Source organism: Xiphophorus couchianus, chromosome 14 (assembly GCF_001444195.1).
Source record: "Xiphophorus couchianus chromosome 14, X_couchianus-1.0, whole genome shotgun sequence".
Lineage (NCBI taxonomy): Eukaryota > Metazoa > Chordata > Actinopteri > Cyprinodontiformes > Poeciliidae > Xiphophorus > Xiphophorus couchianus.
Genome location: NC_040241.1, coordinates 17,947,280 through 17,965,342, shown reverse-complemented (window position 1 = coordinate 17,965,342; position 18,063 = coordinate 17,947,280). Strand labels below are relative to the sequence as shown.

The 18,063-nt window shown below is 36.2% G+C and overlaps 1 protein-coding gene and 2 non-coding genes across 3 annotated transcripts in view; 1 reads left to right on the top strand and 2 right to left on the bottom strand.

The window, feature by feature from the left end:
* The first annotated feature begins 2,625 nt into the window (after nucleotides 1-2,625).
* The window catches only part of m1ap (meiosis 1 associated protein), a 38,050-nt gene continuing 22,612 nt past the window's right edge, over nucleotides 2,626-18,063 (top strand). Inside the window, exons 1-4 of the mRNA XM_028038865.1 lie at nucleotides 2,626-2,888; nucleotides 4,863-5,126; nucleotides 5,210-5,407; nucleotides 7,308-7,473. Coding sequence (XP_027894666.1) covers nucleotides 4,869-5,126; nucleotides 5,210-5,407; nucleotides 7,308-7,473 — 622 coding nt within the window. The 5' untranslated portion in view covers nucleotides 2,626-2,888; nucleotides 4,863-4,868. The remainder of the gene's footprint in view (nucleotides 2,889-4,862; nucleotides 5,127-5,209; nucleotides 5,408-7,307; nucleotides 7,474-18,063) is intronic.
* Nucleotides 5,925-5,996, bottom strand: trnaa-cgc (transfer RNA alanine (anticodon CGC)). The gene has a single exon. It is a non-coding gene; the product is annotated as a tRNA-Ala (tRNA).
* On the bottom strand, nucleotides 11,311-11,382 carry trnaa-ugc (transfer RNA alanine (anticodon UGC)). The gene has a single exon. It is a non-coding gene; the product is annotated as a tRNA-Ala (tRNA).

Below are 18,063 nucleotides of genomic sequence, written 5' to 3'. Positions count from 1 at the left end.
GAAGAAGAAAAAAAGGCTTGACTTGAAATTATTTTCCTCTAAATCTCGTACAGTTTGAAAACTTAGCCAGAAGTAATATTGAAAAGAGTGCTGGAACTCTAGAAGATGGGGTGGAAAAAAGCAACTAGTGAACAAAATAATCGCTCAAACTGCTGGACAAAGTTTCCACCAATCCCCCAGAGTCAATCAGAGAGAAACGGCGGATTAGCTCACTGTTGTAAAGCTCCCTTTGACCCAGAAGTATGCGTTTGTCACAACTAAATTAGAAAGCACATCCACAAGTGCATTTCATTATTTGAGTGTGAGTTTGAAAAAGTGTGTCGGTGTGTAAGAATGATTAAGCTCCAGTCATATCGCAGCACTTAATCCTTTTTACAGAGGCCTTGGATTTGAGACTGAATGTTCCTCATTCGTTTCAGTGGAAATCCAAAGAGTAAAGGCCGCGTATCCTGCCAAGAATCATGTGCCTGAAATACATGTTAGAGATAAAAATAGAGCATCGCGGTCTGACAGGAGGATGCTGAGAGAGGTGGGTGAATGAAAGAAAGAGGATACCTGTAAGAGGCAGAGGCATGATGAGGAGTTCTGATGAGGAAAAGGAAGAAATCAAGAGAGGGGTGCATTATGGAGAACTGCCAGTGCCATTGAGAAGCCACACACACACCACACACCCTCATGTAGAAATGTACATGGCTTACATTCAAATCAGCACCAGTGGGTAAAAAGGAACATCGGGAAATGGTTTCTGCCAGGTGCAGAGTTATCTCCCAAAAACAGATGTTTATGTTCCACATTTCTTCATGACAACTTCATTAACCCCAACAAAGCATAAACTGCGTTCAGAGGGTTTGTGACCATGCAGCACTTCAATTACAAAATCCCTTGATACCCACTCATATTCACCAGCAAAATTTTCCTCACTGACACTGATTAGCTTGTGATTCTGCAAGCAGATTGTAAGGTCTATCTCTCACACATATTCAGCTGCCGTGAGGAGTAGAAAGCACTTCAGTCAAGTAGGTCAACTATCAGGAGCAGATTTCCATATTGCTCTCTTAGTCTGCTGCTGTGACTGGCCTCTCATTGATCTTTTCCCTCCATTCATCTGAAAAGATGAAAGAAACCAAACAGATGGATGTGGGGCAGAATAAGATTCAAAAGTACTTTTTTTCCCACAACGCCTTACTATAAAAAGCTACAGAAATTATTTTTATTTACAAATCAACAAGTCTGTTATTGGTGTGAACTTTTTTGATAGAGTGACAGTCTCCAAAACTTCTTGATGCAATAGACTGGGAGTTCAATCTGAAGCCCCACAGAAGTGAACTGTTAAGTCAACATCTCATTCAATGAATTAGCCTCACAGTATCTCACTAAGCTATCTGAAACAATGATCTACAACTACACTTGGCAGTGATAGTAAAGAAATGTGTATCTTTTTTCCCCTTTATTGTAACCATTTTTATCTCCTCTTAAATGGTGCCACATTTGTGGGCTGAGCAACAGTGTTGAGTATGTAGGTTGCACCCATGATTAGACTTGCCAAATTCTCTATGTGAATGCCAGACAGCTTCTGGTGGAGGCAGTTTGATGAAGGGGGTTGAAATCTCCCTTTCTGTAAAGCCAAGTCTTGTCTTGACTGGAATTAGTGTTATTGTGGAGAGATGCAATGATCAAACATAACGTCCTGCTTGCAGACCTCAACCACCGTAAGTCCTTGTGGGATCAGGCAGGGTGAGCTGTTCATATGAGAGAGAAAAGCATAAACAAACTGGCTAATTGAGATTTGGGAAGCCACAGCAGTGTGCAACCAAACTAGTAACAAGCTTGATGCCAGGCTGTTGTGGTTGCTTATGGTTCTTCCAAATACCAGTCAGGGCCCTGTTTTTGAGTGACCTACTTGGTGAACTTGGTATGTCTGGTTCTTCAAACCAAAGTGATCCAATCCAATAAATGACACCAAGCAAAAGTCAGATAGCAGAATAAACTGTTTGACATTGGCAAAGAGGATTAGGTAAGGTTTTCTTGGGGCTGCCCCACATACGTAACTCTGTTGTTCAACCCATAAATCTTTACCCATATTCAACCAATTAAAGGGAAATAAACACATCCCCTCACTTTAGTGCTTAATTTAAGACTTTACAGTTATTTGATTTTTTTTTAATGTATATGTGTATTTGCAGTCAGACTGATTCTAAGTTAGTTAGAGATTGCTAAATTGTTCATAGCAAAATAAAGCATATTATTTGAAATACTATTTAAAGACAAATGAGAAAAGTTGAACTATGAACTATGAAAAATGTCCATAGTTCTTACTACTAGATGGCAGTGATACGGTTCCAGTGATTGCTGACCTCTATACAAACAATGTACTCATAGCAACCAGGATTGTTTTAGCTAATATTGAAGCACTGAGTATTGCTATCTAAATTCCTTTCCCCATCTTACTTATATTAAGGCATTGTGGGTTTTTGTTTTAGGAAAATGTAAAAAAAATAAATAAATAAAATAAAATTAAAAATGCCCTCAAGTGACATCTTATTCAAACAAATGAATCAATTTTATTAAATAGTTCTTCAGCATGCAGTTTTTATATTGCCACATCTGCAGTTCTTATCAAGATAAAAGTTGCCAATCGTTTCGTTTTTATTTTTAAATGTAAATAAAATATCCCGGCTATCAATTGGATTAAACTTTGCAATTATATTGATACAGAGATATAGAGAGATATAAATATTGCAGATATTAACTCTTTCAAAGTTTTCTGCTGGATATTGTTTATACTAAACGTTTGAAAAGTTTGATCCCTACCCACATAATTCTCTAGATTTCTTTTTACTGGCTCAAGCATCATATTCCAGTCGTAAAGAACGGGATATAACGTAAAGGTAAGTTTAATACTGTCAATGGGAGAACCAAATGAGAAGTAAAGAGTTTTTAAAATAAATTACAAGCGGATGTAAGCTGATGAAGCTAGTTAGCATACCGTCAGCGCTAGCAAATGTTAGCATGCTATCTAGGCAGATTTTAGGTTTAAGATGGCAGTTAAACCTAAACTTTTCGAATTTAGTTGCTAACATTTGTTTTTGGTGCTGTCCATATATAAAAAGCTTAGCTGTAGCTCATTTAGCAGTTCTTCATTTTACAACATAAAGGAGAAGTAAGTTTATATAACAGTTAGTTTAAGCTAATGCTAAAGCGAGAGAAAGACAATAGCTAAGCCAATAACTATCAAACCTGATTTTAATAATGACCTATAGCTTTTAAGTGTTTATACATTTTTATTGTAGGTAAATTTTTAGTTTAATGTAGAAAATAGCTGCATTCACTAGGCACAATAGAAAAACTAAACTTACGTCAAAATGATTTTGTCTGAAAGTACACTAAAATAATTTATTCCTTCAGTTAACACAAAAAACAGTTTAAAGTTACCTGGAATCACCAAAAACGACTTTACCCTTTAAAGGTTTTCTAGATATTAAAATTAAAAAAGGAGATCTTTCTTTGTTAGTTATTGTATATGTTTTAAAGTAAAGCTTTTACTCAGCCAAAAGGTAACTATTGTCCATCTACTGTACATATTATTGACATTGTAGTGGTACAATGTCAATTAAGTGACATTGTACCATTAAAAGCAGCAACAGCAAATATTCTGCCTTGGAAAAAAAGAGGCATTTCTATTGCCTTATTTTTAAATTATGAAATCAAGACAAAATTCATTTCCAATTTTTTGATGGAAACCAAATTTTGTATGCATTAGTTAAGCATAAACTTTATTTAAGTCCAGTTTGGTTTCAACTACAGGTAACAATAATAATGAACATGACATAACAGAATATTTGATTTTAAATACACTTGTATTTGTTGTCAGTTAGTTTATCAGACCTCAAATGAAAAAATCTGAAACTGCAGCTGGCAACAGCAAATAAAAACCTGTTTTTGAGGCAATGATGCAGCCATTAATGCAATCATGAACTGAGTAATTGAACCAAAAATCCCAGCCACACACTGCCATTTTAGCATTTTAGCATGCCTACTTAAAGTATAAAATAAGAAAACATACATGTATTTGTTGTGCTCTACTGTGAAATTTTATCACCATTTCCCAGCCTGTGAAATACAATAATACCCGTAAAAAAAATAATTTAAATAAAAAAATCCACTTCAACCAACATCTGCCTAATACAGGCATGCCTGCGGAGACTATAGATCTCTGCTGGACTGAGTCTGATTACTTTTTCTTCACAGAAGAGTAAAAAAAGAAAAAAGATGATGCAAGTGGAAGGTGTGAGGGTGAAAGGTGTTTGATGTGGTCGTCATGGGTGGTTCAGTTTGTTACAGAAATTCAGTTGAAGACAGATTGTGGGAGCTCAGTCTTTGTGGAGAATATTATCTGTCAGTTATTTTCAGCTTGATCGCTGAAGTGTTTTGTTGGACATGTTCTTAATTGATGATGACACAGCCTGGTAACAAAAAGTAAACTACCTTGAGATATTCTTCATCCAGAGTTTATCCCAGCTTGCCTCACCTGGCCACTTATTCAGCTTAATGTGAATTTGTTTGTTTATGTTAAACTCACAAGCAAATGTTGCCATAGAGACTCCGGGACAAATTTAAGGCAACATGATGAAACAAACGTGAAACTTGAATACATAACTACTACAACTATTGCAATAAATGTAACCATGCTTTGGACAAAAACGAATTATATTTCTGCTATTCTTTATGCAGTTTAAAATGTCCAACGAATTTAATTCATGTTATGTTTAAATGTACATATATTATCCTTGCAGTCTGGTTAAAATTATATATTATTATATTTTTGTCCCATTTTTTGGTGTGTTGTGTACATTGTCTTCCAGGAGCCCATGGACAACAGGAAGAGGCAACCCAGTTCTTCCAGTACGGGGAGTTTGGTCTTTTGGTCCTCCTCGTTTCCCCGTCAAGCAGCAAGGGTCCTGATTGTGGAGGCATTGCCCCCCGGTTGGTCAGACACTTGCTCTGTGCTTTGTGATGCCCTGGATAACTTCCTGTCACTGGCCTGCAGCCTGGATGGACCCTGCAGGATACCCCTACTCAGCCTCTACGCCATCAGCAGGCAGCAGGAATGTCTGCTTCCATTTGTGGTTAGCAAACATCACAAAAGCATCTTTTCATGCCTCTCTCTCCATTCGCATTCGCATTCAATCTGGCTGTTTTCTCTTTACAGCAGGTCCGTGGAAATTTAGCCAGGCTGCATTCCTGCGTCGAGGAGCTGAGGTCTATTCCAGGTGAAAGTTGCATCAAAAGTGCAGCCAAAGGAGGCGATCTTCTGCGACAGGCGGTGTTGGACAGTCTGCAGCAGTTTAAGCAGTATATCAGACACACCAGCACAGGCAACCAGGCCTGCAGCAACGCATCTGTGGAGGTACATAAAGGCTCTTTTAGTCTTTTTTTCCTCTGAACTGGAGACTTTCTGGAAAAGGCCAGGTGTCTAGCAAAGTTTTTGCAGGGGATTTATTGAACTCTGAGTGTACTGCTGGCTAGCTTTAATTTCTCAGATCAGCGGAGGAAAACCAGTCAATGAATCATACTTTTGGAAAAGTCACAAGTTCAACAAAAAAGACTCAGAAAAATCTTAGAAAGAAACTTTGTTGAACTTAACTTTTAGAGCTGGAACTGTCGGCTCTGTCCTGAAGGCCAAAGATGTCGCTCTATCTGAAAAAAATGTTGCTCCAGCTCAACATCATGCTGTTTTTTTCTTACCCTTCTTTGATAAGGACTGGAAGTGAAAGTTTGTTTTGGCAAACTTGTAGATAGATTTTCATTGTCTTGAATTACATTTAGTTTCAGATTTTTATTTTTCAATCCAATTTTGCAGGTCGTGATTTGTGCTTCAAGATGGCGTATAACTACAGACACACACACCTCTGAGGAAAAGGAGTTGGAGACGCTGGGGATTGAACCCAGGACCTCATACATGCGAAGCATGCGCTCTACCACTGAGCTACATCCCCACTGTTGCTATCTGAGCATGTAACACTTTCAATACAAATAAAATTTCCACATCATGCATAGTTTCACTGTAATAATTGCAAGCCGTGCACTGATTGTAGTTTTTTGGCTGATCACCAACCTTTAAAAAGCTTGACATTCTGATTTTTTTTTGTCTGAAAAGGTGCTAAAAAAACAAGAAAGTGGCTATTTGGGCAACAGTGGGGTGACTGTTGTTAACTGCTCACGTACAGACGTGACCTGGTGGACGGGTCGGTCAGTCAGCAGAACATAAGAGACACTGGCTGATTTTCAGACATTTGCGAAGGTGTAAACGGGCAAAACCATTCTAACTATAGAGTAAAATTATCACCATTCATCAAGCCCTGTAACACACTGCATCAATAAACCATTAGAAGCACTGCTTATTTCAGTAAACTCAAAGCTCTTGATTGTGATGATGTTTGTATAGATGTTTTATAAATTGCTAAAATTGCAGGTTGTTAAATTTGGAGTTAAAAGTCAGTTGAAAGATGAACCAGTCCCATCTGTGCTTGTTAAACTTTAATGCTTTACAGACTCCAGACGCAGTGGTTTGTGGATGACACACTGGGACGTTCTGTTCCCATCATCAGCCGATATGAATAGCTCCTATTACCAGACACAGAGGCATAATAACCCTATGCATGAGTGTCTGCATTCCTGTTGCTAATCTAATACAATACAAGTTTTTATTCACATGCATGATTTTGGTGAAACCAGATATTTACTCGTTTTGAGTAAATATCTATGACCTATTTCTCACTTTCTGACATAAAACCAAAAAAATGTTCCTCTTTAGGAATGGAATAATTAGCATGAAGATGTTTTGGAGTTTTCTTTGCTTTCTTCTAATTTCAGAAGTTCACATTCATTACTTTAATATCTAGTAGAGTTCATTTTAACTGTATGACTTAGTTTAGGTAATCCGTCAGAAGTGTCTAACAATATCCAGAGTGTTTGACTTCAAACACTGAGAGCAAAAAGGTAAACAATGTTAAATAAATATATGAGCTATAACTATTTTGGTTATCTTGTACCTTGCACTTGTTTAAACTCATAATAAGCTTAATAATTTTGATGCAGTTGGTGTTGACAGAATCGCTACCTTTTGGTATGACACAGGTACTACAGCATTTAAGTGTAAAATGTCTACGATTTTTATTTTTAAATAGAAGAAAAAAATTATATTTGGAGTTTCTTCTTTTTTTTGTTTTAATGTTTTCACAACATATCTAGTTTGAATTGTTTCTAAATAAGTTGCTTTTAATCGGTTCGTCTCCATGTTTCCTCAGGTTACCGTGGTGACCAGCCAGCCGGGGCGCAGCGTGATTCATCAGTTGGAGAGCGGGCTGAAAGAAGCTGACCTGGTGTCACTCAGGCGGCTTCTGGTTGTTCAGATTATTGGAACGAATGACTGGAGCCAGGACTCCCACTCACCTGAAGCCACAATGACTGAAGGTAAAACGCATAAAGAAGGTTTTTCAACTGATAATACTTGAAAATAGGCAAGTTGAGTTGTTTAAATGTTGCTAACTGGTGCTGCTAGCTGGAAATGTGTCTAAACCCCTTCCATTCACACACACTTTTGTTTCAACCCATTCATAATGTTGCATTATTAATGTTTTTACAGTTTCAGCATAACTGATATTGTCACAGTTGGTGGGATATTCCTACCATCCAATTATTTGCCAGTTGTTTCACATAACCATCACCCTTCTGTTCTGCTTTACTGACTTGGAAATATTTTCAGGGGAAGGAAAAGAAAAAACAGAATTTTGTAATTGAGTGCATCATGAGATGAAGAAATCATTGAGCTTACTGGAAGTTTGTTTTGCCCCAAACTTTACGTGATGAAAACCATCACACTAATGATGTGATATTTTTCCTGCCTGACACAGTTTGATCAGTTACGTAACGTCGTTAAACTTGCTGTCTCCATCTCTGCTTTTTACATAACATCTGAAAGAAATCGGTTTTCCTTTGTCCCACTTCTTCCCATTAAACCTTTCTGTTGCTATAACTAGCAACAGCGTTGTTTGGGAGCATCAACAGCACAAGAGAGTCGGAGCAAAACCGAAATCACAATTCTCCTGCGACTTAAATAAACACACATTTCTATTTATTGTATCAGAATATTTACATTAGAATTGCTGAGTTATTTTTCTCAGTCAGATAAATCAATTTTATTTGAAATAACTGAAGTGGAAAACGGAGATGGACTCTGGGTTTAGTGGAGTTTACAGGCTTTTTTTCTGGAGTGGTGCTGGGATTTTGTTTGAAACCCCATCTACCTACATACATCCATACATATATTTCTTTATTGGAAATATTCTTTCCTGATTGTTGTTAAGGTATCTTGTCCAGATGCACTTTTGAAAGTTTAAAGGTTGTAGTGATAGATTTATAGATATGATGGATGCCTCTTCTTATATTTTCTGTCCCTTTTGCAGAATAGAAGCAGTCATAGTAAAACTGAATTCTAAAATAGAAGTCAATTAATAAGGACCAATTTGATTTGGGTATCTTTTTTGTTATAATTTAATAATTTCTGCATATACCCTACCTTGACTTCCCAACAACTGGCAGTGAGGAATTTGGCCCACTCTTCTTTGCAGAATAATTTTAACTCAGAAATGTTTCAAAACCTTTGTGCTAATTTTTTTAAGCCATTCAGAGGTGGACATGCTGGTTTTCTTTGCATTGTTGTCCAGCTATATGAACCTAGTTTGCTTGACCTTTAGGTCACAACCTGATGGTCGGACATTCTTCAGGACTTTCTAGTAGAGAAATAAATTGATGTTTTTAAAACATCACTTAAAAAAAGGTTGAAAAAAATTACCCTCATTCTTTTCTAAAACAATTTTCAGTTCAGGTTTTCTTTCACCTACATATAATAAAAACTTACTTGTTATATTACAATATGCTTTTTAGTGTCCATGGTTTACAAAAAATTATCAACTCCGAATTTTTCACCAAGTGACTGACGTTCAAAAATAAAAAACATAAAAAACAAAAATGTGAACATTTTAAGAGAACTATATAAATTAAATAAGATTGTTTTTCTTGTGCATGTACACTGGTCGAAACTTAATTAATTTATTACGAAAGATTAATGTATTACTTTTAAAGTGAAAATTAGAAGCATGATGACAGTTATGGGAAATTTGTAGTTAGCTATTTCTTCTGAAAAGGAATCTGAATTGTCACATTCATCCCAGATAAAACCCAAGAAGGACGCCAGCTGGAAAGAAAAGGCATTTTAAAAATGTGTGGTGAGTCTTTTAGAAGATAAAACGTGACATTTATATAAATTGCCAATAAATCTTAATTACACAGTCTGAGTTTTAATTTGAGATGAAGTGCAGAGCATAAAATGGATAAATAAATCCTGCATGAAAAAAATTCTGCAAGTCTTGGCCTTGAAGACCTACATTCCTGACTACAGACTAAAAAAACGATGAACCCTGGTCCATTGTTGATGTTACGAATCTTTGCACGAGTCATTGTCAGGGCTGGAGGACATCCACAGCAACGCCGTCACACTGACAGGAACACTTTCCGGGGCAACAACAGTGATAAATTTCTTTTGTCGGATTGTCTCCAGAGAGCACTGCGGCCTTGGGAACAGGGGCAAGTTTAAATGATTAATGAGTTTCATTCCAGGCTGAATTTTCTTGGTGAAGCAGATCTTTGGTCTTAACAATTATCTAAAATCACCACTAGTCTGATTTGCTTCATATATCATTGTTGGTTTGTTTTCCTCCATAGCAGACAGCAATTTAGTAGGAGACCTGGTGCATTGTGAGATGTTTTTGTTTTTCCTGTTAATATTTTAATTATAGCTTCAGTCGAATTGATAGTTTCTGCTAAAGCACACTGATCAGCCATAAGGTTATGAACTCTGACACCTAGTGAAAGCTCATCTTGTTTTCTGCAAAAGTTTTCCTGAGAAAATCTGCCACCAGACACTTCATATGCCAAATAATGCTACAGCAAGTTTGCCTGTATAGCGCATGTCAGCAACAGGCAATTTGAGGCAATTTGATTTAAAGGAACTCAGTGTTTCAACAGTTTCACAGTTTTCTGGAAGTTTGTTTCAAATTAGAGGAGCAGTGAAATTGAATGCTATTTCTCCATGTTTGGTGATTGTTTTCAACAACCAGTTATTACGTGCAGGGAATCAGTTGTTTTTTTTTTTTTAAATAAGAATTAAAGTGTTTTGTGCAGTTCTTTTAATTCCTGATAATGATCATTTGTATTTGTTTAGGTTATATTTGTCACATATCATAATTTGTTTGATGATCTGAAACGTTTGGTTGTGACAGTAAAACCGAAGCAGAAAGAAATTGTAAGCCTATTTTATCGTTATTCTGATATTCATCCGTTTCAGCTGGCTAACTCTTGCTTCCTCCTCCTCACACTGTATTTGGAAAAATGCTTATTCAAAACAGCTTTTTCAGATCAGCACTCTGTCAGATACATTTCATTTTTATAACAACTTCATTTACATTTAGCCCACAGATGCATATGCCTAATCCAAATTCAAAAACACATTCTTTGGTCTATTTACGCAGCCTCCAAAACGGGTTATATTTACATTATGTATTGTTCGTGGATCAGCTCTCCATCAATGCATCCATCAGTCTCACATGAATAAACTTGTTTGCTTTAGCTGGAAGGTAAACAGTCAGCACTAAGACAACAGGAACTCGAAGAGAACGGCTCAGATATGTTCACTTCTGACTCAGGCGCTCCCAGTGCTGGACCACACCCATCGTCTCTTCTCAGCTCCAGCTTCCTGCTGCTACATGGATAATGCCGAGCTTCGTTTGAAAAATAGCAGCAGTGTCATTTCCAAACAGCATTAAACATCTAAATTCTGGGAACAGCAATAAAAAACGTAGTCATTACATCCACAGTCAGAGCAAGATTTAATTTTTTTTTAAACATTCCCTGCTGTTAAGGCTTTTAATATTTATAGTGTTTGTAAATTCCAAAGTAAACAGCCGCTGCTTCCTATGAATGATGCATTTACAAATGACATTTAATCCCATATAAATTGCTCCTTTTCCTAATTTTGTTTGATCTTTCAACATTAGTGAGCTGGAGTTTATAAAATGTATGTCACAACATTTCTAAAAACTTTAATGCTGCGACTCTTAACTGTTTTTTCCGACGTTCATGTTCAGAATGAACTTCATTTAAATTTAGATCTGTGGTTAAAATAAGCAGCAGATCCATGTTGTGTAGTGAATTAACAGCTGCAGCTAAACTTCAACTTTCTAGCCACCGAGTTGGAGATGCTGGGGATTGAACCCAGGACCTCATACATGCAAAGCATGCGCTCTACCACTGAGCTACATCCCCTCCTGAAGAAACCTCAATCACAACTTCCTAATACCTATCTCTGCCAGTAGGTGGCAATAACATTGACAGCATAAAAGAAGAAAGTGAGAATATTGCTATACTGCTTACCCTTTATTTTATATCTGCCTGCTTGCACCAGATTACTGTTTTTTAAGGTTTTGTTTTAAGATATTTGACAATTTCTTAATATTTTTGTTTTTAGCCACCCCAGTAGTCTTTTTCTTAGACATGTTTAATGAAAAGCTTAGCTGGGGATTAAACCCAGGATGTCATCCACGCAAAGCAGGCTGTCTGTGCTGGGTCCCATCTCTGTAAACCAGTAATTTGATTGATTACAAAGTGTTTTTTTTCTGACAGATGAATTATGGCATTTATTTTTACTCTTTTACCATTTTGATAACTTCTGAAGTTGGTTTGAACGGGGTTTTATTTAGATGCATCAGAGTATTTGGAGTTAAATACAATTGCAGAACTAAATTATTTAGATTTTGAATAGTCACACCATGTATCATTTCCCTTTCACTTCATTATAAATCACATAAAATCCCAATAAAATACATTAAAGCTTGTTTTTGCAATGTGACAAAATGTGAAAACAGATGTGAATATGCAAGACAAACAAGGAACAACACGTTATAGCTCTTCTGGTCTAGACTTCTTCACATATCAACAGAATAGCACAATCTTTTGTAACAGGTTGGAAAGTAAACACATTTACCATGAAATAAAGGTTTCTAGTCATAGAGATTTCCCCTGGTTTCAAATATCCAACAACAACACTGCAGTCTTTATTCTTTTACTCAGCGAGTTTCACAACCATTCACACCTTGAAGTGTGATCAGCATGGTGGCATTTTCTGTAACATCCCACAAGGGGCAACAACTTCAACGCAGTGTAACTTAAACCAGCCTGTTTGTGTCAAAATATACAAAACAAGAATTTCTATATCACGATCACAACTGAGGTGGCCTTTTCATGACTTTAAAAAAGTAACATTTCTTTTGTTTTAATTATTCCATTATTACATTCAATCTTTTTTATAAACAGATTTTCCTTAGTTTCATTTTCTGACCATATTTCCCTCAATTAAATTTCGTAAACTTAGGGGAAATGATTAATAAATTATCATGAAATCCAGAGTGCTATTTCACCCTGACGCTTTACCAAAGAAAATTTGTAATTTATGTCTGCAGTTTGTGTGGCTTGCTGATCCTAAGGAATTTGGCACTGCATTTAAAATTAAGGTAATCACATTTTATGAAAGCAGTGGTAATCACTAATGCGTCTACTTTATTATAGCAATTAACGTGGGGACTTATAGTATTTCTTTGAAAGCTTTGCCTAAAACCTCTTAGCGTTAAGCAGAAGCAGTCACATCTTGGATAAATTTTAAGCTGGCACTCTTTAGGCGATTCCTGGATGTGTCCCTCCATAGAAGCGGATTGTTAGCACATTATATCACCCCTAATCCTCTCTCCTTCCTTTCCATCTCCCTCTTTCATCCTTTTCCTCTCATTTTCACTCCTCTCAAGCCACAGCACTGACTCACAGTAACCTCTAGCATATTTTTGTTGCATTACACGTATCTCATATGTGTGTCGTCCATACATGACTCATGACTATCTCTTTTTGCACATTTTCCCCTCTCTGCCTCTCTGTGCTGAGATGTCAGAGGGCCATATGAATGTGTGGTCTGAGCCAATGCAATTTTCTCTCGTGATTTTCACTTTTTCTTCAATCAAACCCCACTTCACAGCGTGCGCAATTCTCCATCAAGCCACGGCAGATTCCCTCTCTCTTCTCCAGCTGTCTAATTACTTTCTCCTCCTCCAACTCCTCCTGTTTTGTGGGTCTTTTCAGGATAGTTCTTTGCCGTTACGGCTCCCCCTCCTCCCTTTTATTTTATCTAATTTCCTCTATCCTTTCATCTGTTTTATCTCTGTTGTATTCACAAATTCATGATGTTTTAACCTAGATTTATTGCACTTCATTTTATTATCTAGTTGTAGACTTTATTTCAAATTAAACTCCCTATAACCCAAAGTCACTTTGTTAGTCTGAAACTGGAAAACATTGACTCGTTGTCCTTGATGTTTAAAATAAATGACAAGCGAGAAGTTATTAATTGGTTGTTTCATAAATATTAGAAAAATATGCAGTAACACGCCATTTTATTTGGCACACTTGTTCAATTGCTTGTTAAAACAAAGCAGATTGGCCAATTACATGGTGAAAATGGTCTATTGAAGTTCAAACTGACCATCAAAATGAGGGGGGGAAAAACAAGTGATTCCGATAGATAGCAGTTTCTTGTCTATAAATAAAAATGAAAAAAAAAATTTCCTCACTGTCTGAAGATAAATCAGACCAAATTTATCTTGTTTTATGCTGGTTAGTTGAAAATACGCTGGGAGCAATCTTTGTTTTAGGACTACACCAAATCCAAACATGCTGTTCTGTTGTCAGACATATTTGAAACATTGAGCCTTTCTACCATTGCTCACCAATCAGCTAATCCCAAATAGATTAATAGATGTGTATATTTTCCTATGACCTCTAGTGTTCCCTAACTACACTTTGTAAAATCTTTGAAGATTAATGCTAATCTTTTTGATATTTTTTGTCAGCTGTAGGTTCGCTAAATTATGTTACACTGACAAGATGGCATAAGAATCATAGGATCTGGTTCAAACAATGGTAAAGAGTTAGGAATTTACCACATCAATGGATGTTGAATTTAGTTTCCTTTGTATGAAGGCCGAGAAAAACACTTCTAATATAAAAAGCTAATATAAATCTATTTAAGACCTATTATTAGTTGAATTTTGTAGATTTAGATGACATAACAACCAAAAGATTATATTGTTTATACAGTAATACTTCAGTTTACTGAAATACAGACCTGTCGTAGGAAGATTTACTTCCACATTTTTTTAGATAAGTGTATCCTTCCTTCTACCCACCCCCCATTGATTGTCACAGCATAATTTGCACCCTGCCTGACATTATTCGGACATTATCTGAAGGAGTCAAATACCTAGATGCAAATATCGATGATAGACTTTAGCTAGTCAGCTCATGAATGTCAAGTGCTGATGTGTGAATGGGCTACTGTGGATTATTCAATACGATTTTAATGAGCTGACGAGGGTTATCTCCTGGCACTTTGGAAGACTAACAGATACAATCAGTTATATCCAACTCTAAAGAATCCAGTTTGATCCTAATTCACAGCAAATCAACCCATTTCATTCCAGTACATCACAATCATGTCGTCACAGAGATCCAATTCACTTTAGACTTTAAAGCTACATCGTCAAATTGAGTTTAATGTAATTATTTTGTCCAAAAGATTTTATAGTTCAATCTTAGGAAAGAAGGATTCTCATATTGATTAGTTGTTTTGAGTCATCAAAATTATCAAGCTTTTTATTTAGATGTATCAGATTTGATCCCAAGAACAGACAACACTATAACAACTTGTAAAAAGTAATCCTTTATATACACCATCATTAGATTCTACACTCTACTTTTCCAAATGATGTATTTAAGATTTGGATTAATTACTCATGAAGCAAGTCTGTAAGACTCTAAAACTTTTGTCATTTAACAAAAAATACAATAAATACAGCTCTGGAAAAAACTAAGAAGTGGAGCGTTACGACTTTAGTCATGCTGCTTCACTTGATATATACATATATATATATATACTGTGTGTATATATATATATATATATATATATATATATATATATATATATATATATATATATATATATATACAGTACAGTACAGACCAAACTTTTGGTCTGTACTGAGTACAGACCAAAAGTTTGGACGCACAGTTGTGTTCAAACTTTCGGTCTGTACTGTATATATATATATATATATATATATATATACTGCTCAAAAAAATAAAGGGAACACTCAAATAACACATCCTAGATCTGAATGAAAGAAATATTCTCATTGAATACTTTGTTCTGTACAAAGTTCCATTTGCACAACAGCAGGTGAAATTGATTGTCAATCAGTGTTGCTTCCTAAGTGGACAGTTTGATTTCACAGAAGTTTGATGTACTTGGAGTTATATTGTGTTGTTTAAGTGTTCCCTTTATTTTTGTGAGCAGTATATATATATATATATATATATATATATATATATATATATATATATATATATATATATATACAGTACATACATACATACAGTACATACATACATACATACATATATACATATATATATGAAACTTTATTAGAAACTGGTTTGTGTTTATTTAGAATATAATGAACACAGAGATGAAAAAGAAAGGAAGAAAGATGGAGAAAATGTTTAAAGGGAAAGACTGAGATTGTATTAGAGGACAGAAAGAAACATAGAGTCAATACCCTAACAGTCTGCCCCTAAACCTGCGAAAAGAGAAAAAACAAAACCAAGAAACCACAACAATAAACAACATATACGTATATAATAATAATAATTTTAACCTTTCTGAAAAGTACAAGGTAATACAAGATGGTTTTAGTGGGAGCCTAAGTGGGAGTGGGAGTACTGCAGCCTAACTGAGAGTGCATCTGACAACCCAAGTGTGGAAAATGTTCGTCTAGCCTTTAAACTTAACTGAAGAGAGAAAAAAATGCTGGTATTCTGCTGTGTGTTAAACTTTGCAATGTTGCCACATCATAAACCCAGAAATACTGAAACTTTATCATGTGGATACCATGTGTTTGTTGTAGTGTTTTAAAATTTCTAAATTGTTTGTTATTTTCTTTGACCATTTTTGACATCTATTAAATATGGATGAGTAGAGTTTTTAGGCTCTAATACATATCAATAGGAATTAAGTGAGACTTTTGGTGACAGTTGATGCTGGGCATTAAAGCAGGACGTACATGCAAAGCTTATACTCCTCCACGGAGCTACAAGCCCTTTGGCATAGGTGTCATCATAAAACATTGAGTGAACTACTGTTGCATTTTCAGTCCTTTTTAATAGGAAATCCACTTGCACCATCAAAAGCGCTTTTCACTTGTCAACTTTGCTGTCGGTTAACATTGGTTCCGACTATTTGATGAATAAATATTTACATCATTACTTGCGTCATCATGTGTTGTCATGGTTACTGCGTTCCAACATCTTTAAGGGATTTTGCTAAATCCACTCCTAAACTTGAACCTTTTTATTTCATCTTGAGTGAATCCTGATCCTGGGAGGTGCCGATTAACGCCGTTCTTTTTTCCAGCTCCGTGTTAAATCATAATTCCACTTTTCAACCAGCCGCTTCCCTTTCATCTGCTGTTGCAGCCACACACCGGCAGACATTTACCTCGGATTGTCTTCTCACTCTCATTTGGTTAATTTTCTATCACAGCGAGCTAGTTCGGCTCAGTGTGTGGTTGCACAGGGGCAAATCCCTACCCAGACCTGCTTATACACACACACAAACACACTTACTGTATGCTTGGCTAGAAATCAAGGAGAACGAGGGGTTTTTTCTTACTAACAGTAATTAAATTATTTGTTGCGTGCACATTCGGTCAGTGCTGAGGTTAGGCTGTTCACACCTCTGCATTAACAGAACAGCAGGTGGTCACACAGATGGAGAGCAGCGTCTCTGTTTGCACCAGATTTCAGCCTGTCACTGAAACTGGCTGGCTGTTCTGCGTCATGACAAACATCCACATGTCCTCTTCTCACCTGTGTCAACGCCTCAGCTGTCCGTCAGTCTGTTTTGTCTTTTATATTTTCTGCTTGGCACACAAGAAAATATACATTAGAGATCTAGAATATAGCTAAGGAGATAAGAGAGAGGCTGTCTGACACATGGTGAGGTGTCAGTCGTAGTTCAGCTGGCAAAGGAAGCAGCTTCGATTTGGTTCCTGCTTTACACTGGGGATGGGACAGATGGTTGGTATAGAGAGAAACTAAAATGTTTCTCAAAGAGACTGACAGCTATAAAACATCCAGAAGGTGTAGCTTTAGTGTCTGTCTGCTATTCTCTATTTATGTGAGCCTGTCTATTTCAAGCTCACGTAAATAGTCTTTTGGTTTTAAGATTTATGAGGCAAAATGTCAAAAAATTTAAACATCTGAAGTATTATGAGGTTTATTGTTTTGGAAAACTGAAGAAAAATTGAAAAATCTTTTTGTCATCATTTGCTTACAAAAAGAAAATATTAGTAGGCTGGGTGGTAAGCTAGGTTCCTACTTCTATTTGGATGCTGCAGTGTTATTCAAAGGTATTCACACTGCTTTTATTTTTTTCACACATTTTGTCATTTTCCATCACCAACATTTAGCATAATTTATTGGTATTTTATGTAATAGAGCAACACAAAGCAGCCCATAATGGAGGATAAATTGTTTCTTAAAAACATATTAACAAATTAAAGCCCAATTTACTTTGACAATTTGCTACTGCAATAAGAAATGAATCTATGTTAAAGGGGACATATTATGCGACATCACATTTTGTACATTTTTGTAAATCTTTGTACTTCCATTTGGGTTTCAACCCCTCCTGAAACCGGCCCAAGTGCTTAAAAAACCATCCAGCCGGTTTTTGGCAATACGTTCATGTTTTTTGGTGTCCAGAAAATGAGCCATTTCCAAAACATCTGGAATATAACGTGAAAAGGTACTCCCCCTCACCTAACAACCCCAGCGAATCACAGCCTC